Raw genomic sequence first — 23,339 nt, forward strand, 5'->3', positions numbered from 1 at the left:
TACCATGGAATATTTAGGTAGGTACTCCGTGTAACTACTAATTCCATGGTTTATTACTTACCTACATTGCATTGTTTTTCAGGAAGTGAGTAGGAAGAAAATCAGATTTCAGACACGAAGCCGACGGCAGCGCATCAAGTAAAAGGCGTCTAGCTTAGTTCACATACTAACCATACTAATTAACTAAGTTTACATGAAGTATTGCTAAGTTTATTTCTAAGCAGTTTTCTACAAATTATAGGTACTGATGCTGCCATCTGCGAAGAGCTATATGTAGTATTTCCTTTGACATCCGCTTCCGCTTTCAACTGAATCTATGAAAATAAAGAAAATAAAATCATCGTGATTAGTTTAAATGGGCTATAAATTATGATGCACTAAAATAGGTGCCCAATATCGAGCCACATTTATTTCATTAAAACTATGTAACTATCAATCTTGGTGGTTGTTGATTGCAACGTACTTACGTAACAAGCTGTCGTCTGCAACTACTTATCTAAATTGAATCTCTTGGTCCTTGCGGGAAACTCGGTTACTTTTTCTGCTAACTCAATTATCCGGCGTGTTACGAACTGGGGTTATTTATGTTATTTACTTCAACCTAATTATGCTCGTCATAGTCGTCATATATAAAAAACTGGGAAACAATCAAAATATGCAAAATAAATTAATATGACCATGACTATTGAATTAGTATTTCCATTACACTATCTCCTTAGAACATGCATAATAATCACAGAATACAGAAAACCATAATGATGGTAGGTAATCATTGTAACCAGCGTTACCAGACGTCCCGATTTTGGCGGGACGTCCCGATTTTTGACACCAAAATTAACTGTCCCGCGTGGTACTTACAGAACTGTCCTACGCGGGACAGTAAATTTTAGATTTGCAGTCAAAAGCAAAAAAAAAACAAGACATACTTTTGCACAAAGAGTTCAACAATTTATAAATTAGGTCATTTAAATTTTCAATAAAATGTTGAAATATAAATTTATTTATTTGTAACGTAAAGTTTATTTTATTACATTAATTTGCGTCTTTTTTCTTTTTATCCTGCGTTTGACGAAATAATCCAGCTTTTTCACTCAATAGGTTGCAATGCAAAATCACACTTTGCCCAACAAAATCTGGCAAACCTGCTGGAAACATACCGAACCCGGAACATTGTTAATTTTTAGCCGTAGGTACCTACCTATGATAAGATTCTTATCATAGGTACCCTACTGCTAAAATAAGAATTGAAACCCACCATAGCAAAACAGCACAGACCCAGACCATTTAAACAGGTAAATTAATATTTTTTGTTAAGTTTTAATGATTTTTTTTTAATAAAAAACAATATTAACCATGACAACAACTTTAATTAGCATTATAAATAATAAATCATTGATAAATTGTAACCAATTGTTATATAGCACGATACATTTATTGTACATGTAATAAGCGCTGTGTATTAAAAATATCTAGGCTATTGAAGTGAATATTAATTACCTTACATATTATCTCAAGTTGCGACGCGCTCAGAATGCGGTTGTGATATGTCAAATCGCCTAAGAACATTAAATCATACAAAAATAGAGTAAAGCTATTTTTAAAGTAACTACGCTTATGTTATGTTACAATCGCGTTCTGAGAGCGACGCTGTAATTCCACAATTAGCTACACATTTTTTTTTCTGTGTCTGCAACCATCACATTAAATTACAGCCAGTGGTTATCTGAGATTTCAAAATTACATGTTTATTACAAGAATATCCATCAGAACAATCAAATATTTAATATGTCAGTGACTAAACCAGCAGCTATAGTAACACCAGATACACGCAACATTACGCGTCCTAGCTCCTTAACATCTTTGTAACGCTCTACACAGATTGGTCGGCACACTTCAATGTCAACAACAGCAACAGAATTATTACCTAAGCAACGAGGTTTCTTTTTAATCAACTCTCCAGTACTCTTATTTAACAAAGCCTTAAGTTTCACTATATTTGCTGACTCCACTAATGATTGATGATGAATCAGAACTGGGTAGCCTTTTGTAATAGGTACTTTAACATTAAAAACAACTAACCTAGCTTCAAAGCGAGTGGTTACTGGCACCTGTTGTACTGGATCACTTAATACATATCCCACAGACACATTCTGCATATCCACACCTGACAGGGTCACAGTGACTTGATCACCAGCAAAGGCAACATTATTTGGCATGTCATTTATGGCTATGCTTCGAACTTCTGCCATCTCTTTTGTGGGACACACTAAAATCTTGTCACCCTTATTGAGTATTCCATTTTCAATTCGACCAGCCACACAGAAACCCGAGCCAGTGCCCTTGAACACATCATTGACAGAAAGCCTTAGAGGTTTAGAGACAGGTCTTTCTGGTACATTAAACTTATCAATTACTTCTAGAAGGCAGGGTCCATTGTACCATTTTAGTAAATCTGGCTCTGTTGGTGTTCTCACCAGATTCTCACCAGTCAAGCCTGAACAAGGCACAAAAGTCACATCAGAATCTTTGAATCCAGCCTGTTTCAAGAACAGCTTTAGTTTTTTAGTGATCTCATTAAATCTGTCTTGTGACCAACTTGTGGTGTCCAACTTATTTATAGCTACAGCCAGCTGATTGACACCTAGAGATCTGACTAGGAGAGCATGCTCTCGAGTCTGACCACCAAGTTCAAAGCCTGATTCAAACTCTCCTCTGGTAGCATCAACTACCAGAAGAGCAACATCAGCTTGACCTGCTCCAGTTATCATGTTTGGGATAAAATCAGCATGTCCAGGAGCATCAAGAATTATCACTTTTTTAGTTTTTGTGTCAAATTGTGCACGACCAACATCCATTGTGATCCCCCTGACTCTCTCCTCTCCAGTCTCATCTAAAACCCAAGCATACATAAAACTTTGTTTTCCAATTTTTTTACTCTCTTGCTCATATTTATGCATTGTCCTTTGACTAACCTCACCAAGATCACACAGTAAACGACCCATAAGGGTAGATTTTCCAGCATCAACATGGCCTATTACAACAATATACAAATGATCCTTGTCCAAGCCTCTTTCATTTGAATACTGTACATTGGGATCTATTTTGTTCTCTTTCACTTTGGCTGGCTTTATTTCCTCCTGATCAAGCTTTGGTGTCAGAGCCCTCTCTGCTGGAGAACAGTCTCGAGGAGTTTGAGGTCGACTGCTGGAGCTGGCACCATAGTCCACTTTGAATCCTTTGATAACTGCACTACTACTAGGTTCTACTTTTGATGCTATAACTTTAGGAGTAGTTTCTTTTGTTGATATGACAGGGGCTTTGACAGGATCAACGATAACAACTGGTAGTGGCTTTATTTGCTCAACTTTGGTCTTTTCTGATTTCTTACCATTCCTATTTAAGATTTCATCTAAGGTTTTGCTGAAATCAAAATTATGATTAAGCACTGATTGTATGAGTATATTGTCAGATATTGTATCGCCCAAAACATTCCGTAGTTCATCTAAACAAGACATTAACTTTGCTTCATCATCTTCGTTGAGGTTGAGGCTGCGGAGGTCGATAGAATCGCGGCGGTCAAGAGTGTGCGTGTGTTGTGCGTCAGGAACTTCGTCCTCTGCTTCTTCTTGAATATCATCGTGGGTTTCTATAAAGTTGGCTATTGCCTGTTGGTTGCGAGAGCGGTCGTACATCCATTGTGCGGTGTCGCTTGGAGATAAACATGAATCCTCTTCCACTGAATGACCGTAAACATCATCATAGTCGTAATCATCAGAGTAACTTCTATTCCTCACATTCCTGTGGCGAGCCATTTTTGTAATATAATATCAAAAATTTTAGCACGCACTTAGAACCATATTGTAGATATTTTGTGCAAATTCCATAATAAATTACACGATTTTGTACACTGCTTCATAGTATAAATGACAATGACAATATGTTGTATGATTTCCATGACTTTGACGTTAGGTACCTATTTCCTAGCTAGTCCAAAATGTCATTGTCACTTTAAACTTGTAAGTCAACAGAACTAATAAGACAAGACAGAAATAATCAGTCAATGGTATTGTGATAATTGTATGATTCGTGAAATTACGAATTTACGCCTTTTATTTTTGCCCAAAGGGTGTTTTATATAAAAACAAATAATTACTTACAGCCAACTATTCTGAGGCAGTAGAGTTGAATACTGTAACCACTGATAACACTTCCAATTAGTAGATTTTATTACTATCAGCCAACTTTAATAAACTTAAAATGAAGAAAAAGGTACATCAAGTTGTTTTAATTTTTTTTTTATCTGAATAATTAAATTTGTCTTTTTTTCTTTTAAGTATCATAAAATCTTTCCTTTTTTCAGGTATTGCTAATGGGGAAGAGTGGCTCTGGGAAGACCAGTATGAGATCTATCATATTTGCCAACTATATAGCAAGAGATACTCGACGCTTAGGAGCTACTAGTAAGTGCCCACAGCTTTAAATCAAACTCATCTAGATATTTGACAGTTATCAATATAGTAAAGTAACTGTTTTTCAGATCTCTTTCTACATAATAACCAGACCAGTTCTGAATTCATAATCAATTATATTACATCTTATTATGAATTAATTACTCACTAGTTTCATATACTAGTGTCACATTCATCTTAGTCAAATATAATTTTTAAAATCAATTTCAAGCAATGCCAACTTTATTTCTTAAGATGCAGAGTGAACTTCTCTTGTCCCTCACCAAATCTCAGTTTAAATGGGGTCATACCTTCACCATTCTCACTCTACTTCTGAACTACTATTATATTATAATTACTTTGGGGCTTACACCTTCGGTATTTGTCCCTGTTTTTTTTTTAAGGTCAACAGTTCCGCCTAGTTTCTTGTCTCCATTTCTTCTATAAGTAGCTATGTAGTTACACTTCTATTTGTTGTAAAGTTTTTAGTGCATTGAACTAGTGGAATAAATAAAGCCATTGTATTTGTTTATAGTTGATGTTGAACACTCACATGTCCGCTTCCTGGGCAACTTGGTGCTGAATCTCTGGGACTGTGGAGGACAGGAGGCCTTCATGGAGAACTACTTTGCTTCACAGAGAGACAACATATTTCGGAATGTTGAAGTACTCATTTATGTGTTTGATGTTGAAAGCAGAGAGATGGAGAAAGACATGCACTATTATCAGTCATGTTTGGAAGCTATTCTACAGGTTAGCTTTTTATGGACTATTTTCTTTGTATAGTCAATAAGAAAATAAATTTACTGAGACAAAACATTTCTCTAGAACATAAATATACAACAAATATTTAATGTAACCAAAAGGATTTCAAATACTTGGTTTAATATATAAATGTCATGTATGTACTGTATCATTCCAGAATTCTCCCGAAGCTCGTATATTCTGTCTGGTGCACAAAATGGACTTGGCTCCTGAGGAACAGAGAGATGAGATCTTCAGAGAACGAGAGGAAGATTTGAAACGGCTCTCAAAACCCTTAGAATGCACATGTTTCCGGACCAGTATATGGGATGAAACTTTATACAAGTAAGATCTTAATTTATTTCTGATTTTCAAATAAGTAGAGATACTTTTATAGTCTCATATCAAAGGTAACTTTTTACTATCCACTGTTTGTCCATCTGTCTATCACAGGACAGGGCCACAGGGCATCTAGGCATAATTAAATAATAAAACAGCTTATCAATAACATATTGACTGGCTCATGTTTATAAAACTATCATAATTTACTGCCTATGATAAATTTGAACAGGCCACGCACATTCAATGTCATATTAACTTATATTATTGAGTATGAAGAACATAAATGGCATGGCACCAAACATATCCTAGTAATCCAAATAGATAGGTACTATAGTAATTAGTTTAAAGTGGTTTCAAAGCTAGGAATCAAACAGTATGCAAGTATGATAAATCTATTCATATTGATTGTACAAAATTTTATAAGCATATTTGTTAATTTTGCATGCAAATGTACTAGACGGATTTTTATGAAATGTATGTGAAAGTAACACATAGGACACAAAAACTGTGATTCTTCTCAACAATATTTTTATTCCTATATAACCACGGTAAATTGGTACTTAAGTATTGATAGTTACTTATTATATAGGAATAACCTCAGAGTCGACGCCAGGTGTCGGTACAGTCAACCGCACCTCAAGTTACCCTAGCACAGAACGCTATGCAACGATAATAGAGGCGAATTTTCAATGATTTTGAATAGCCTGATATGTTGTTGACTGTAATTAATTATGCGATATTACGTTGCAGGGCGTGGTCAAGTATAGTGTACAAGTTAATACCTAATGTTAAGGCGCTAGAGTCTTCTCTGAGACAGTTCGCGGCGATAGTGGATGCTGACGAGGTAAGACTTATTTATATATTGTTTTCTTCTCTTATAGTATTGCTCTTTTGTCAGGCATGGATTATTCTTTAATTTTAGACTTTTATCAAAACAATGTAATCTGTGGTGATTCCGCCCTTTTCTGAACAGAAAACGACTCAAGCCCTGTCCATTGACACGAATACTGTGCACGTTCAATTGTAACTGTGCAGTTCATACGCCGGGTCCTCTGTGTTTGGTCCGTAGTTCGAATACCGAATCCTCTTGCAAGGCAGGGTGTAGCCATAAAAAATAAAGTAATTTGTGAGTCTATCACGATCGGTATTGGTATGGTAGGTGTTGCTATTCGAGCGCGCGACGTTCCTGGTGGTGTCGCACTGCCAGCGGCGGCCGCACCGCGACGCGCACCGCTTCGAGAAGGTCTCCAACATCGTGAAGCAGTTCAAGCTGTCCTGCTCCAAGCTGGCCGCGCAGTTCCAGAGCATGGAGGTGGGTGTTACTGCATCATGAGGTTACCCAGAATAACCGCTCGCTCGATAACATTATTTCACAAGCAATGTTTAAAAACTAATTTAGAAATATTATATAACACTTCATAGTATGTAAGTGTATTCTATGTAAAGTGTTATATAATATTTCTAAATTAGTTTATAAACACTGCTTGTGAAATAATTTTATCGAGCAAGCAGTTGCCCAAAAACAAGACTTGTTTCACTATTTCTATTTCTGATAAAATATCATATTGTTATCTAAACAAACGTTATATGTTTTAGAACTACTTAACTGTTAGATAAATCTGCCTGATAGGTCAGCCCTATCCAATACTTGTGGACTTATTAAAAATATAAGACTTATGGAAATATAGACTATATCAATCGAAAACTACATTATCAGCAAGCTATAAACTGGCTAAACCTGTTTTGATAAATTGTCAGGTCCGTAACAGCGTGTTCGCGGCGTTCATAGACGGGTTCACGAGCAACACGTACGTGATGGTGGAGATGTCGGACCCCAAGATACCCTCCGAAGCCACGCTCATCAACATCCGGAACGCCAGAAAACACTTCGAGAAGCTTGAGAAAGTATCGTCCACCGCCTCACTTAACTATCAGTGATTGTAAATTTTGTATAAATATTATTATAGTCTAGAAATGTTTATTAATCGAAAATATTACTGTAAAGTCATAAAAACATGTACGTCTTGAACTTCTTTTAGACAAATTATATATTTTCCCCGTTTCAATATTGGACATTGAACAAAAGGAAAACTAAATATCAAACGACAAACATTTTAACTAAATAATGTTTTAGAGAGTCTAGTTAAATTTGTCTTTCCGTTCGTATTTTAGAATCTATTTTTTAACAAAATTGTTTTAATTTTATAAAATGACAGTTCCGCTTTTAATTGGACCAAAGGTTTTCTACTCTGCCTTTAAGACTGGATATTTTTTTATTTATTTCATAAACCTATTATTTTCAATTAATAAACATTTTGTACGATACATTACACGATCGAGTTCTTGCCGAAGTGGCATGTTGTTGGTTATTACAGGTCTAGCGCTATATGAAGTCGGTTCCTAATGTTTACGCCCATTCTGACAAGTTCTGATAGCGTCGTGTTTTCTTAGAGCCATGTCCCATTGCTCAGTTGCGCTGTGTCGTTCTCTGTCAACATAGAAATTGTATGAAGTTTCGACGTACTTCGACGCATGTCAGTGTCACAAACCCTAAAGAAAATAACGGAGCACAAATTGCCACTACGTTCTGCGTCGACGCAACGGTTCACGACTTAGCAATGGGGCATGAGTATTGCGTAATGTTTTCGTATACTAGTTATGAAGTATATACAGCGGAACAGTTCTGGATATCGATTAATTTTAGTCGAAGTCAAAATCGGTCGAATTTCATTTTATTTCAAAAGATGTATATGCGTGATATTATTCTAATAACTGAGACACGTATTTGATTTAACTTCAAATTCCCACTAGGAACCAATTCAGATAAGTACTAGACCCCTATAAGTCCTGTCGGATATACAGTGCAGTTTTGACATTAATTGTCATTTATTTTTGTAAGGTTTTAGGGATAATAAGTCTTCCTAATAAGTATAGTTTATATCCAATAAAACCCATCATGATACTTCACAATAATGATAAATTCACAATACTGCTCGTACAGTCAGTACCACGAAAGACGCCACCAAGGTCAGTGGTTGGTATAATGGGTACACCCGGGTTTAAACCCAGTTATCACACATTTCATGGAGGGATAAAAACTAGAGGGTTTAAACCCAGACACTGGTTTTAACCCCGGTGATTATCCATCTCGGCTAACGTCGGCGAACTGTTATTGGGCGAAATATTATTATAGTATCATATATTTCCGCGGCTCTTTCTCTAAGTCTAAACAGATTTTTAAGCTCTACTCTATACTCACTACATATCCGACAGTACGATAAGGATTATGGATACAGTGTTGATGGAATTAGTTAAATGTACCCCTAGACTTAGCTGTTAACAATATTTTATATTTAAAAAACTGGTACTATAATTCCAGCAGTTGATTTATAGTGACGTACCACGTCGTAAACATCTGTTTTCTTTAATTTTTATAAGTAATAGTGCTTAATGTTAGCAAAGAAATTGCTGTGATGATCCGACTATAAGTTAATACAGTTTCACATTTATTTTTCACACACTCAGCAAATTTTATCGCTTTTTTATATGTATAAGAATATTAGTTATGTCAGTGTGTGTATGATTTGTATATTTCGCAAATGACGAATGTCAGATAATTCCTTGGTATATGGACTCTGAGCTCCGACGCTTACCGTTGTACCGCTTACCGCAACTGTTTCCAGTTGCGGTCGGTCGGTCCGCTCAAATGAGAGAGAAATAAGTCCTTTGGAAAATATAATATTATTGTATGTAACGGATACACCACTCCCAAATTTATTCTATTCTATTTTTATAATATTTTTTTATTCTAGTTTCGCAAATTTAATCTATCATCATTATTTGTTTTGTTAACCTTTATGTCAACAAATGTCAATTCATTCGTTCTCTAAAGTACGTAAATTTTTGATTAAAATTATGAATGTGCAACATGCTTATTACGTTAATTAAATTTTATGTGGAATAGAAAATGGATGAACAAATGAATGTTTAAAGAAATTCAGTGCAATGATTACTTCAAAAGAGGGCTGACATTTTTAGTACTCCCAATATGTAAATGCTATAAGTAAACTTTAATCTTATAATTGATAAAATATTTTTTCCTAATTATTTGGCAAAAGTAACATTTCAAAAATGTACAATCAACAGTGAGTAGACTTATTTGATGTACCTTTAATTGTTGTTTAGATTTTAATTTGCCAAGTTATAAATGGCTGTTATATTAGGTTAACATATGTTTCCATTTATATAGGTTGATTTTGAAACATCAACCTTATTTTTAGGGTGTACGTACAGCAAATACATACATTTAAAAAATGGGAGAAAACTACTGTTTCTAGTCACATCTTTTAAATTGTTAAATTCCTGAAAATTTGGTTGGTGTATAGTTAACATTATTTATGTATTTACACAGTAATTCATTTGTGACGTCACACCAAGACAGCATCTATAATATTTTTATTACTCAAAAATATATAATATATGTTTCGTATCTTCTACGCATTTTATTTGGATCGTTTTCCCATACAGAAGTACACAACACGTATACTCGTGTGTTCAACCATTTGTACACTGCATAATCTATAAGGAAAATCAATACGTTGCTATAAAAGATTTACAATACTTTATCTAACATATAAATATCTTATCTGAAACGTGTGAAACTACGAATTGAATAGGTACTCTGTCTCATTCTATTGTAACTGGTTTACTCGTATAGAAGAATGGCTCCATAACCTGACGTCATAAGATAAACTAAAGTCTCAATAGACTGCCGATAGTCAATAATAGTAGCTACGTGACAATTGCACCTTGCACTATTCTTTCCGGCACCGAGTGTAGTTTGTTAAGTGATTATTTATTATATAGTAAGTGGTGATGTTATGAATGTGGGCCATACATGTATTTTTGTTTTGTTGCCTGAAATAAAGGCATTATTATTATTACATTGATAAGAAAATATTTTTATTTGAGTTGCAAATGAATAAGAACTCGCATGATTTATATAAAATAGAGCTAGGCGATTTAGAGGATCCAATGTCTGTTCTGCTTTTGCAGAGAAATACACGCATGAATGTGTGCTACTAGCTACTTTGTTATAATATCTTTTGGTTTTGTTCAAAACAACCTAGGTCGGGACCATAAGTCGGGACAGACAGATGGGAAGCGACTTTTATTTTATACTATGTAGTGATAATATGAACACAGCTACAGTATACCAATGTGTGTTTTCAAATTAGAATTTACTGTTTCAGTTTTAAACATTATGGGGGAGAATAACACATTCTACTACTACCATGAGGAAACCCATGGCGAAAAATTGGCGCGCAAAGCTAAGGAATCCCCTTTTATGATCATTGGTACGTATAACGTATACTTATAACGTATACATAGGTATACCTATCTATGTACACATACCTATATCACAGATTATACAATAGTTCCAGTACGGAACAACTGGTATCCGTATCGAAGACACTTGCGCGAAATAACTGGTAATAACTGGTATCTAATAAAATTCTTTATCTGGTGTGACATAATCCAAAGAAGCTGAAGGTTGCGACAGCACAATGTGTATGGACACTGTAAGCAAAAACACTGCATTTCATAATTAATCTCAGGGCGTTTATTATCAACCTAATAATTAAGGATTCTTACGTCTCATCATAGATTAAGTCATCATAGTTGAATTTATAAGGATATGATTAATGAATACGTATGACTATGTTACTGAAACAATAAATGACTATCGTACTTAGGTATGAATAGGTGTAGTACAATTGATTGAGTATTCATTTACTCGTACAATGTGAATACCGCTTCATGTGAATAATGCTTTACTTTTTCCCTATATTACTACGCGAGTATTATATTTTCCTAAAATAATTATAGTTTTATTCTCCTCAAGAATAGTTCTCTATTACGAGCTTCTTTATTCATACCAGTAGCCGATTTTCATTACTTTTCAGTGACTACAGTAATTAATAATAATCGAATCATCATCTACTATTTAAAAAACAACGTTTTGTAATAGTGAATTCATCGATGTAACTTCATATCGCTAGTTTACCTCGTAATAAAAACCTAGTCATTTTCATCGGCCACCATCTGCTTCTGGTAAAGGAAACCATCATATGGAAATCTGCCAACTAGTGTGAAATGGAGAAGGCAATGGCAAACCACTCCAATAATATTGACAGAAAGTCCATTTGCTTAAAGTTAATGTTTTAGTTTATAAAAATGTACTCTGTGAGTTAATGCGCTATAGAACAATATTTTTTGAATAATAACATTTTAAATGTCATGTTTGGGGCAAAATTATGCTTCAAAGTATTTTTTTAACTCAATCTGTCTCATTGTATGATTATTTGAATCTACCTACATGTTTCGAAAGCCGTTATATGGCCATTATTTATCAATTTCCAGCGCTAACAGGACTCGTCTCAGCCGTTGGTTTCGGCGCCTACACCTATAAGAAGCGTGGCGCCATGAGTACCAGCGTCTTCCTCATGAAGTTCAGAGTCATCTCGCAAGGCATCGCTGTGGGGGCTTTGACCGCTGGCATGGCCTACACGCTATACAACAACCACTTTAACAAACCAACTGTACCTAAATCTAATGAACATTAGCAGGGAGGGTAAACTTATTTATTATTTAAGATATAGGCTAATATAAAAATATAGAGCCTTAGCAAAGATCATGTAAAGGTACTTGTATCTCTTAGCTTAATTTTTTACTCGAATTAAGAAATAATTTTTTTTTTAATACCCTGAATTTATAAGCATTTATTTTCCTTATTTTCATCATTTTGTTCGCCAGTTTCTTAGATTTCATAGTAACTCAATGAAACAAGTATATAAGTATTCTTTGTATTTTATTTAAATTATTAAAATTCTACACATAATTATACACATTATTGCATCTGACAAGACAATATTATCGAAAATAGGTAGCTAACGAAACAAATATTTATATATATATATATTTATATATATATATATATTAATATTTACACGAAAAGTCATCACAAATGATCAGTAAAACTTTATCATGAAAATGTCTAATGACTATGTTTAATAATATCACAATTTTGTAGTTTTCAAATAAAATCTTAAATAAAGTCAACTACACGACTTGTAATACTGATACCATTACTCGGTTAATGGACTTAATAAATAAAGACATTATTGATATAAGATAATAAGTAATAATGTAATAAGTGAAACAGAATAGAAATGATAAGTATTTCATTAGAAAACAAAAATCAAATACATTCTTCAATTATGTACTACATACTAAAAGCCCCAAAAATCCAGTATTGGATTTTTGTAGCTTGACTGTATTTGCCTACAGCAAGCAGTGTTCTTATTAGTGACTGATAGGGAATCTACGTATGGGCAGGAGAGAGCCAAATAACACATGTTGTACTACAGGGAACTTTGATAAAACTTCCTTCTTATACATTTTAATGAGTCCTTGGTTTATTTTTGTCCAAGACCCTACAGCACTGATACTCCACAATTGATTAGAGTGCTCAGCAAATGGACCTTTCTTCACCTCTTTTATATATTTAATACATGAGATAAACATATACTCATCTGAATATTTCTCAATGATATCATCTTCCAGGAACTTACCAGGTGGGTAGATCTTAGGCTGGTCTATCAACTGAGAACTTCCCCAAATAAAAGGGACAAATTGATAATCATCCAAGCTCCATACTCCATGGCTACCAGCTGGCTCCATTCTATAAGTTTGCTGCAACTTTCTAGCTATGTGAAGATATTTATTGAATACCAAGAATACAGTTGGCACACTATCTTCTGTCTGCAGAAATGTAACTTTAAATAAGCAACAGAGAAACATTACAAATGCCATTTCATGCCCAGTTCCATAATCTATCCTTGTAGAATTACCAAAGCTCTCCTCCAGGTAAACTTTTAGTTCCGGTATAGCTAAATGTAGACTTGGTGGCATAGCTTCCTGCATCAGCTGGGTGCTGTTAGACCTGACCTTGTCCATCCAATCTCGGAATGCCACATTACCAAACCTTTGTGGTTGTTCTATAGGAGGGAAAGCATCAATAAGCTTTTCAATCTTGTCAAGCATGTTTATTAGGTTTTTGAGATTTTCAGAAATTTTACAGTCTACTGATAATGGTTTACCCTTTATTGCTTCATTCATGGTAGCAATGAACCCTGTATATTCAATGTAAGCTTCTGATTTCTCCCATATAGCCATATCTGTAATGGTTTTAATTGCCTTGGTAGGCTCAAGAAACCGATGGTTGCCTGGGAGCACACCAGCCACAATATCATCTTTTTTACTATCACCTGTCATTCCCGCCCCACTTACTCTACCTCCTGCATGACTACTCCTTCCAGATTCCATCTGAAGAATAAGAATTAGACATAAATCAACATTTATGTAATAAATTGATAATATGTCTTCTATGCCTATATGATGCAAAAAAAATAGATTAAATTATTTGCTAATGGCTTTATCTATCAAGTAACAGATATGCAAACAGGGCCCAACTTAGGAACTCAAACTATCTTCTGATCATAACCATTTGATTTGATAAAACTAACATTATGAGTTTATATGTCCCCGAATTAATAAACACACTATATGAACATTGACCTTAATGCGGCCGTGGCTTTACGATTCATGTTTCCCGCGATAAGCTCGCCACTGAAGGTCACTAATGTCAATCTCGATCCAAGAGCCCTGAACACAGGTTCGCGACTTAGCTGCCCGTGATACCCTTTAGAGGGAATTTGTGGAGGTTATGTGAGTGCCTTGCAAAAAATCAAATATGGAACGAATTCTTCGGGGTATCATGCGATATCGTGTTTTGGATCGCGCAAGCATGGTCAAACAATTTCAAGAAGTAAAAGATAACCCAACGGTAAGTTGATAATAACTCACCTTTACTGATTGTGTTTTATGTACTATTGACTTATACAATTGTGTTCAGATAATACAAATTAGAAATAAGTATTACAATAAGCCACAATCTTATAAATAGGTAACTTCAATTCAGAAAATTTAATCATGAAATCATCTTATTTTGTTTTGACATTAGTAGGTATTGTCTTGTCATTTGATTTTCATTCTGTGAACTTCTGTGCGTCAACGTCAAAATGAATTACCTAGTGTTCCCAGCCACATACCAAGAAAATATTTATTTAGATTTACCGATTTCAAAAATGTAGGTGGGTGAATTTCGGGCCTGTTTGAACGCGGCGTGTAGCGTTTCATTAGTGTCACATTTTAATTAATAAAAAACATATTTTTTAAATTAAACATTTATAAAAATAAAATTGTACCAGTACTTTACTTATTTATAAAATAGGATAATTAAATTGATTACTGTGTATGGTACAATTTAATGAACACTAATGATAGCCCACGGCGGCGTACAAAACGCTCGTGAAATTCACCCAGGTATTCGCCGATATTAACGCCAAATCGATAATATCGGCATCAACGACAAATAGTTACCTACTTTTAATGAATTGGTATATCGTATTAATAATCAAAGGAATATAAAAATAATAATTACCTATATAATATACCTACTTATCAGTTGTAAAAAGTTGCATGTGTCCAATACCAAATAAATAAATTATAGGTATTAGCGCCCTGTTATTTTATGTTTGGATGCCTTGTAGCAATAAGTCCATATGTTTTATAAGTAACAACGTAATTAATTACTATACACTAATTGTTTTCCATTAACCTCACCGTTTTCAATTAGCCAAAAGCAGTCTTCTACACCTGCATGGACAGTCGAATGATTCCAACAAGATTTACTGAAACTAGTGTCGGCGATATGTTCGTTGGTGTGTAAATATTTTATTTCCTCATTTTTATTATAGGTAAAATGTTCCAACAATGACATTGATATTCTTCATTATAGTTCGAAATGCTGGAAACGTGATACCTCATTCTCAACACTTTGCGGATGAAATGACCAGTTGTGAACCAGCAGCTCTAGAATTAGGTTGTATTATTAATGATATAAGACACATAATCGTATGTGGACACAGTGATTGTAAAGCAATGAACCTTTTGTATAAATTGAAGAGTAAAGAAGAATCAAGCATAGTAAGTATTACATAGGTACCTAATTATAAATCCTCTTATTTCCATATTTACTTCCAATACACGTACGGAGGAATTCATAAATAAGATTGCTTTCTCTACAATTTTGGGTGTCGATTCTGTTAACATATCATTATCGTATCTCAATTGTGCCATAATAGTATCGTTGTTACTCACGTTAACTGATCGATAAAGTGATAATTATTATTTGTATTTGTTTACAATTTATTTGTACCTTAACCTTCGTACATATTGGGTACTAAATTATTAATTACTTAGGTTTAAAGAACTTTATTCTCATAAAGAAATTACATTCCACTTAAAATGAGATGAGTAGGGTACATTAAAAAATATTTACAAATCACAAATTAATTATATGGTACTGGTCGCGATGTGTAGTCTAAGTTTTTTCTTAAATACATTTATGCTCATACTTGTTCTAAGTTCATTAGGCAACTTGTTGTACAGCTGTGCTCCCTCAAATAGTATCGTCTTTTTTCGATTTCGATTTAGTTCTGGGGATTATTAAATTAAGTTTGTTTTTTACTCTAAGATTGTGTGTGTATTTTTTGGGCTTTAGTTGTAAGTTAGATTTTGTTGTGTTTGTAGTTATTTTCCTAATCAAAATGCAAGTCTTATATATATAGAGTTGTTTAAGATTGAATAATTTAGTTTTTTCATAAAGTTGTTTTGTAGGAGTGCGCAAAGGATAGTGGAACAAGGCTTTGATGATTTTATTTTGAGAAGTCTGTAATCTTATCAAGTTAGTTTGAGCAGCGGAACCCCATAACTCAATTAAATATTCAATGTGAGACTTAACTAGGCTGTTATATATAATCGGCTTCACTTTTTTTGGTATGCAGTGTGCCATTTTTCTAATTGCTCCTAAAAGGGAACGTAGATTAGTGGCAACATGCTCAATATGTGGGGTCCATGTAAGTTTGTCGTCGATTAGTAGTCCTAAATATTTTTCCTGATGTGATCTTTTGATAATTTCACCATTTATAGTAAGAGGGTCAAAGTCAGGAATTTCTTTATTTTTTGCGGTCAGAATCATAAAGGACGTTTTTGTTGTGTTAATTGTTAACAGGTTATGAAGTAACCATCCATTTAGATTATTAAAATCTTTTTGGGCATCAGTAATAATGTCCTCTATGCAACTATCAAAATACAAATCGTCAGCGTACAAAGTGAGGTGTCCTGTTAGTCCTATCTGGTTTATATTATTCACATAAATTAGAAATAATAGCGGCCCGATTATAGAACCTTGAGGTATACCATATGAGATCATTTGAGGGGAACTTGTATGATCACCCATCTTAACAACTTGACGCCTATTTTCTAAGTACGATTTGAAAATGTTTAGTGCTGTACCATTTATGCCGATATCATTGAGTTTTGCAATAAGTTTTTGGTGACTTACCGTGTCAAAGGCTTTTTTTAAATCTATGAATACACCTAAAGCAATGTTTTTTTTGGCAATATTAATTTTTATTTTAGTAATTAAATCTATGGCAGCAGTAAGGGTACTTGATTTAGGACGGAATCCATATTGATGTTCGGTCAGAAATTGTTTTTCGGTTAAATAGTCACTTAGGCGATCATACAAAATTCTTTCAAATATCTTGGAAACCACGGGTAGGACCGATATTGGTCTATAATTACTAGGGTCAGTTTTAAGTCCAGATTTGTGTACGGGGCTAACTTTGGCAACTTTGAATGAGTCGGGAAAAGTACCAAGTCTTAAACACCTGTTGATTATCTGAACTAGTCTATCAATGATGAGGTTTTTATGCATTTAATTGCCTTCGTAGAAATTCCATCTATTCCAGTACTAGTGTTGGAGTCTAAGTCATCTATAATCTTACTCACTTCATCTTTATCACAAGGTTTAAGTTTGTCTAGTGTTATGTCATGAGAGTAGCTATTTCCATATGTGAAACATTTGCTATTGTCTGTGTGATATTTTTGGGGTATTTTGTTTGCCAAATCCGCGCCAATGGAAGAAAAGAAAGAGTTAAAAAGGTTACAGATTAGAGTGCCGTCTGTGATGGGTTTAGAATCTGATATCAATTTTGGGGGAGCAAAGCTGTGTCTATGTTTATTTAGTGATAGGGTATTAATTACATCCCACATCCTTTTAGGTTGGTTTTCTGAGTCGTTGAACAACTTATGGTAACTCTTCTTTACTCTTCTTAATCATTTTTTGAACGTCTTCACGTTTTTTTTCATAAGCTTTTTTCAAGTTTTCTTCATTCGGGTTTTTTTTAGTTTCTTGCCATAGAAAATTCCTTGCATTGATTGTGTCAATAATTTGTTTATTAATCCAATCGTTTTGAGGTGGGTTTTGTATTTTTATCTATTCTTGGATTTGTAATGTAGTATGTAGGCTCCGATAAATAACCTAATCATTGAAACTATTACAGGAACAAAGGCGAATATCTCCACTAAAATCATGGCTATGCACACACGGAGAATCTAGTCTTCAAAAATTCCTTGACATGAACAATGACTTCGAAAAACCAATGATTTTTAGTGCAGAGACCCCGCAAAGAAAGTTTGTCGCGTACATTGACCCGGATAATAAATTTTGCATAGAAGACAAATTATCACAGGTAACTTCGTAATACGTGTACCTACATCTCAAGCGCAATGAGAATTTTGCAGAAAGTGGTCATCACAAAATTATATTCTTTACACATAGAAGTACCTATTTAAAATATATAATTTAGTAGTTAAACTTTTCGTCACGTATTCTTCAGTGAATAATAATATAACATTATATAATGAACATTACATACCTACAAGGTGGGATTTTTGACGGACGTGGCAAGATGCGAAGCGCGATAATATGTTATCAAAGTCGATTAATGTGTCGTAAAATGCTACTGTAAAGTTTCGAGCAAGCGTGTTGAAAAAAACATTTTAATTTCAGGTTAACACGTTGCAGCAGCTTCAAAACGTAGCATCTTACGGGATGCTAAAAAAACGACTGGAAAAACACGATCTTCACATTCATGCTTTGTGGTTTGATATCTACACCGGTGACATATATTATTTCAGCAGACGTTTTAAACGGTTTGTTATAATAGACGAATCGTCGTACGAAGTTATACTGGCAGAAGTACGCCGTTATTATTCATAGATCAACCCCTGTACTTTTTTGTTTAATTCAATCCTACTAATGTTATAAATGCGAAATCTTATGACTATGTATATGTGTGACCGATTGTTATGAAATATGGCACACGGCTAGAATGGAATATAACCTGGAATAACACATAGGGTACTTTGTGTCCCGAAATTCCCACTGGAGCGAAGCTCGGGGCGCAGCTAGTTATTTATGTAAATAGCTAGATGATGCGTTTATGCATTGTTATAAATAGGCAGAAAGCTAATTTAAAAGTCATACTTACATACCTACCTACAAACTGATCGCTTATCCTATTAATTTTATAAATGCGAATGTTTGTGAGGATATGTGTACCTATGTATGTTTCTCTTTCACGCAAAATCTACTGGAACGATTGTTATGAAATTTGTTAGGTACACGGGTAGAGTAAACCGCTGGAATAATACATATTACAGGGTATTTTTATTCCGAAATTCCATCGGGAGCGAAGCCCCGTGACGTAGCAAAATATTCACATTATTATTCAGAAAATATGCGATTAAGAAATGCGAAAGTGTGTTTGTTTTGTTATGAATAGACATAGAATAACTATATTATTTCGTCAAACACAATCGTTTTATCGATAGAAAACCATAATTTATTTAATAAAACAGAATATAGCTACTCATCGCTATCTTATGAATGTGAATGATTTAATTAATCTAGAATTTATAAATAATCCTAGATTTTGCAGAACTCTATTTTATTTATAGTTTTCTTCATTGATCTCGTCACAAAAGAAGTCCAGTCCGGCAATATGCGGAACTATAAAACCCTAAGATAAAAACAGATCACGTCGCTTTTGTCACCGACTGTAGCGCCGCCGCTCTTTGAGCGGCGCGAGCTCTACCTTTTATATTTGTCTTTGAAACATTGGTTGTACACAATCTATGGTTGTATAGCAATTTTTGTAGCTGATTGAGATTTGATTACCCTGGGGCAAAATATGTATAAATGAAAGTTTTGTACTTTTTTAAATAGGTAGTTATAATTATTTATATTAAAAATTTTTTGAAGATATTTTTTGTATATATATTTTTTAGAGAGAATTTGAGAGAGACAAAGTAAGTATATTTTATACCTGTAAGTATGTCTTATAATTTTACAAATAAATACTTTAGGATGACGTATAAATAGTTATAGAAAAAAAATTTTATATAAATAATGATGTCTATTTATCATTTCTTACAGATATTAGAACATTTATTTTCTATTCTTTCCTACCATAGCTACATACTGTCCAAGCTCGTTGGTGTTTGCCTTGCCACAAAAAAAATGGATCACGCACGATGACATTTCGTGATCTGTCTGCCTGACGTTTATTAGGTAAAAGAAACGATGGCTGTATGGGCTAGATCCCTTTGCTTTCCTTATGGATATTAAACCAAAAAAGAAGCTTAAAAATTCCGTGACGTGAATTGAATGTCAAGGTTTTCCCATCCATCTCCAATTCCAGTTTTGTCAGTTTTTCTTGAGATCTTTAGTTGAGTAACAGTGTCGCAATGTTGTGAAAACCTTAAAATTATATAATTATTTTATTTGTCCATAAAAGGTCAGTATGTTTATTATGTAATGAGTAAAATTTATAATTGTATTTTTTTCGTATTTCCCTTGCATGTTGCGTGCAGCAAGAAAATTAAATAAATTTCATTTTTTTCAGTAACTCTAATAATGTCGAAAACACAGCAAGTATTTGACTATTCTGAAGAATCTCAAGCTGAAAAATTTGCCAGGAAGTCAAAAGATTCACCTTTTATGATAGTTGGTAAGTGATACATACATTTTTCCTTTAAAAAAGTGGGGTCAATACGTACAAGTAAATATACATATGTAAAATTCACACCTAGAGTCTTATAATATTTCCAGAGCAATACAAATAGCAGATTGAGTGCAAGATCATAGGAAATCTTCATGGGGCTGCCATGAAACATAAAACGTCATTGAATTCACACATTTTTACACGATTCTTACACAATATGGGAAAAAGAGACAGAATAAGAACATAGTCACTTTTTACGTGTTTTAATGTTTTGTGGTGCATACCACAAAACGTTAAAACACCTGAAGGCATCTTCAGGATGCTTCTCTGAATCTACATTTTGAGCAATATGTTATCCTTTGAATATAATATTTGGTCTTGAAGAAAAACAAGGAAGTAATTTCCCAAGAAACAACTTACCAAATAGTTGAAGTTTAGCTGTACCACATACTCTCAGTACACTGTTTTTTGTAGGAATCTTATATTGAATATTGCAGGTTTTATTCTGTTGTGTCATTAATTTGTATTTTATTTTAGGTATTTTGGGATTAATTGGAGTTTGTGGCTTTGGTGCATACAAATACAAACACAGAGGCAACATGAGTACCAGTGTGTTCCTTATGCAACTTCGAGTTGCTGCACAAGGCACCGTAGTGACAGCTCTTACTATAGGCTTGGCATACACATTAGCTAAGGAGCATCTATTTAAGGATAAGAAAGAGAAATAACTTACCTTTATGGTAAAATGGCTACCACTTGTAAATGTTAGGGCAATTGTTGTACTAAAATTCCTGTAACAATACTGAAATTCTTGAATTTGTGGACCATTTTTTTCATGGAGCTATGTATGCTCCAGTTCAGTAATATGTGCTTAATTTTTATTTTATGCAATTGACACTATTAGACACACTATTTTAACTTTCATGGTTTTTTAAATTATAATGATTTTGTCCTAATTGGAATAAGCTGGGAGCTAGGTACCATATTAGTAATTTTTTGGCTCTTAATCATCATTTCACAGTATTGTTTACAAACAGCGACCAAATTCAAACTTATTTTTGTAATCTCAAAATAGAATCTACTAATGTTCAACTATTTGTCTGTTTTATGTGAAGCAAGCTGAGTTTGTAGTGGTGCTAATATTTTTTATATACATACATGGACTGGACATGCTTAGACTCAATAAAACAATCATGTATGCAGTCAAGCATCAAAAGTCCAGTACTACATGACATTGAAATAATTTATAATCACAAATTAAAAATTATCTTCATATGTATGTACTCATTTAAATCTACTTGCACCACTATATAACCTCACATATAGTTTATTCCTCTGGGATAGAATAAGTAATTTATTTATTTATTTAGTTAGATAAGGGTACTATTTTGTATTCTGTGATGTTTAGCATGTAATAACAAGACATGTATGACATGTAAAATTATAAAATCAATTAAAAACCATATAAGAGAGAACTGGAATACAACAGATGTAAAGCTTCATGATGACAAAAAGTCTTAGAGTTCAATTGAAATCCAATTTTAGTCTTATTTATACACATGTATAAAATACTATCTATGAATTGCATTATTCTATGAACCTTTTATAGGATGTCTACTAATTCTAGGGTTTGGCCACAAATTAAATAAAAAATTGATTTGTGCTGAACATTAGAATTGATTATTTCTTAATTTGTTTTTGGGCTGTCTTCATCTAGTTTATTTATTATTATTATAACTAGTTTTCACTAGTTGGATGTTATCAAAATAAACAGAAACACATTGTACTTATTCCAACGTTTTTATGTGGCCAACAAACCAACAATTAAGTTGATTTTCCATCCATCTTAATTTGTTTTTGGGCTGTCTTCATCTAGTTTATTTATTATTATTATAACTAGTTTTCACTAGTTGGATATTATCAAAATAAACAGAAACACATTGTACTTATTCCAACGTTTTTATGTGACCAACAAACCAACAATTAAGTTGAGTTTCCATCTGGAAACCACAAATTGAAATAAGTATTCCATTTTGAGTACATAATGTGTGAGTATGTTTCCTTAATATTTGTTATCCATTATCTGTGTAAAATAAAAATTAATAAATAGTTAAATCTTTAATATTGTGATACAGTGACAACCTATTCATATTAATGTGTAGTGATGGTTTAGTGAAAGCAAATAAATATTGTCGTTTAAAATGTATTTTAGTACCCCCTCTTGAGAAGTTCCATTCGTATAAACCCTTACCTATGATCTAAAAATCCAAACATATTACGACAGGCGCGGAAGGGTACGGAGCGGGAAATAAAAAGGCATTGAAAAACTACATAAGTACTACATGGACAGGACAGTTCTATGCCATATTATTTACCTACCTTATTGTCGGTAAAACAGCTCTTATTACAAAATGGTACTTGTCAGCAAAGTAACTCAAATAGGGCGTCTGTTGTGGCCACGTAGGTCGTGGCCCTGCAGCTAAGTATATCTGGGGGTGGACCACGGCCATTTTTTCTTGCTGGTGGCCCAACTCAGTATACCCAGATAAATCACGTGCACACTTGCCGGTGAACCACGAGTGCTTTTTCTGGCCGGTTATTAGGTAAGTATAGATGTTTCGTTGATATTGGAGGAATCCTCTTTGGTAAAATGACGTTACTTTGATGTTGTTGTGGTGATTTCACCGTTCATTTTTCATTCGTGTTATTATTTACACCTATGGAATTAGTAGGACGAAATACCTACTAATTCATGTTTACACCTCCC

At 33.8% G+C, this 23,339-nt stretch overlaps 5 protein-coding genes across 6 annotated transcripts; 3 read left to right on the forward strand and 2 right to left on the reverse strand.

Annotated features, from left to right (window-relative positions):
* Window positions 1-1,303: 1,303 nt before the first annotated feature.
* Window positions 1,304-3,941, reverse strand: HBS1. Its single transcript, XM_053745906.1, has one exon. It carries the CDS (start codon window positions 3,810-3,812, stop codon window positions 1,773-1,775), a length of 2,040 nt encoding a protein of 679 aa, XP_053601881.1. The 5' UTR covers window positions 3,813-3,941; the 3' UTR covers window positions 1,304-1,772.
* Window positions 3,942-4,041: 100 nt separating this feature from the next.
* RagA-B (Ras-related GTP binding A/B) lies at window positions 4,042-10,023 on the forward strand. The gene is made up of 7 exons (XM_053745909.2): window positions 4,042-4,269; window positions 4,361-4,460; window positions 4,984-5,201; window positions 5,371-5,537; window positions 6,285-6,378; window positions 6,694-6,846; window positions 7,293-10,023. The coding sequence occupies exons 1-7, from the start codon at window positions 4,258-4,260 to the stop codon at window positions 7,470-7,472; spliced, it is 924 nt and encodes a 307-aa protein (XP_053601884.1). The 5' UTR covers window positions 4,042-4,257; the 3' UTR covers window positions 7,473-10,023.
* Window positions 10,024-12,396: 2,373 nt separating this feature from the next.
* Window positions 12,397-15,458, reverse strand: LOC128670331 (serine/threonine-protein phosphatase 2A activator-like). 2 transcript variants are annotated; one of them, XM_053745908.2, is made up of 2 exons: window positions 15,282-15,458; window positions 12,397-13,922 (listed from the first exon to the last, which is right to left on the reverse strand). In XM_053745908.2, exon 2 carries the CDS (start codon window positions 13,920-13,922, stop codon window positions 12,900-12,902), a length of 1,023 nt encoding a protein of 340 aa, XP_053601883.1. In that variant the 5' UTR covers window positions 15,282-15,458; the 3' UTR covers window positions 12,397-12,899. The 2 variants fall into 2 exon arrangements, with proteins under 2 accessions (XP_053601883.1, XP_053601882.1); XM_053745907.2 differs by lacking the exon at window positions 15,282-15,458 and adding an exon at window positions 14,463-14,658.
* On the forward strand, window positions 14,058-19,831 carry CAHbeta (Carbonic anhydrase beta). Its single transcript, XM_053745910.2, has 5 exons — window positions 14,058-14,442; window positions 15,295-15,379; window positions 15,457-15,644; window positions 18,068-18,256; window positions 18,577-19,831. Exons 1-5 carry the CDS (start codon window positions 14,350-14,352, stop codon window positions 18,784-18,786), a joined length of 765 nt encoding a protein of 254 aa, XP_053601885.1. The 5' UTR covers window positions 14,058-14,349; the 3' UTR covers window positions 18,787-19,831.
* Window positions 19,832-20,147: 316 nt separating this feature from the next.
* Window positions 20,148-22,774, forward strand: LOC128670336 (uncharacterized protein). The gene is made up of 3 exons (XM_053745913.2): window positions 20,148-20,365; window positions 20,474-20,578; window positions 21,110-22,774. Exons 2-3 carry the CDS (start codon window positions 20,485-20,487, stop codon window positions 21,298-21,300), a joined length of 285 nt encoding a protein of 94 aa, XP_053601888.1. The 5' UTR covers window positions 20,148-20,365; window positions 20,474-20,484; the 3' UTR covers window positions 21,301-22,774.
* Window positions 22,775-23,339: the final 565 nt, after the last annotated feature.

Source organism: Plodia interpunctella, chromosome 5 (assembly GCF_027563975.2).
Source record: "Plodia interpunctella isolate USDA-ARS_2022_Savannah chromosome 5, ilPloInte3.2, whole genome shotgun sequence".
Taxonomy (NCBI): Eukaryota; Metazoa; Arthropoda; class Insecta; order Lepidoptera; family Pyralidae; genus Plodia; species Plodia interpunctella.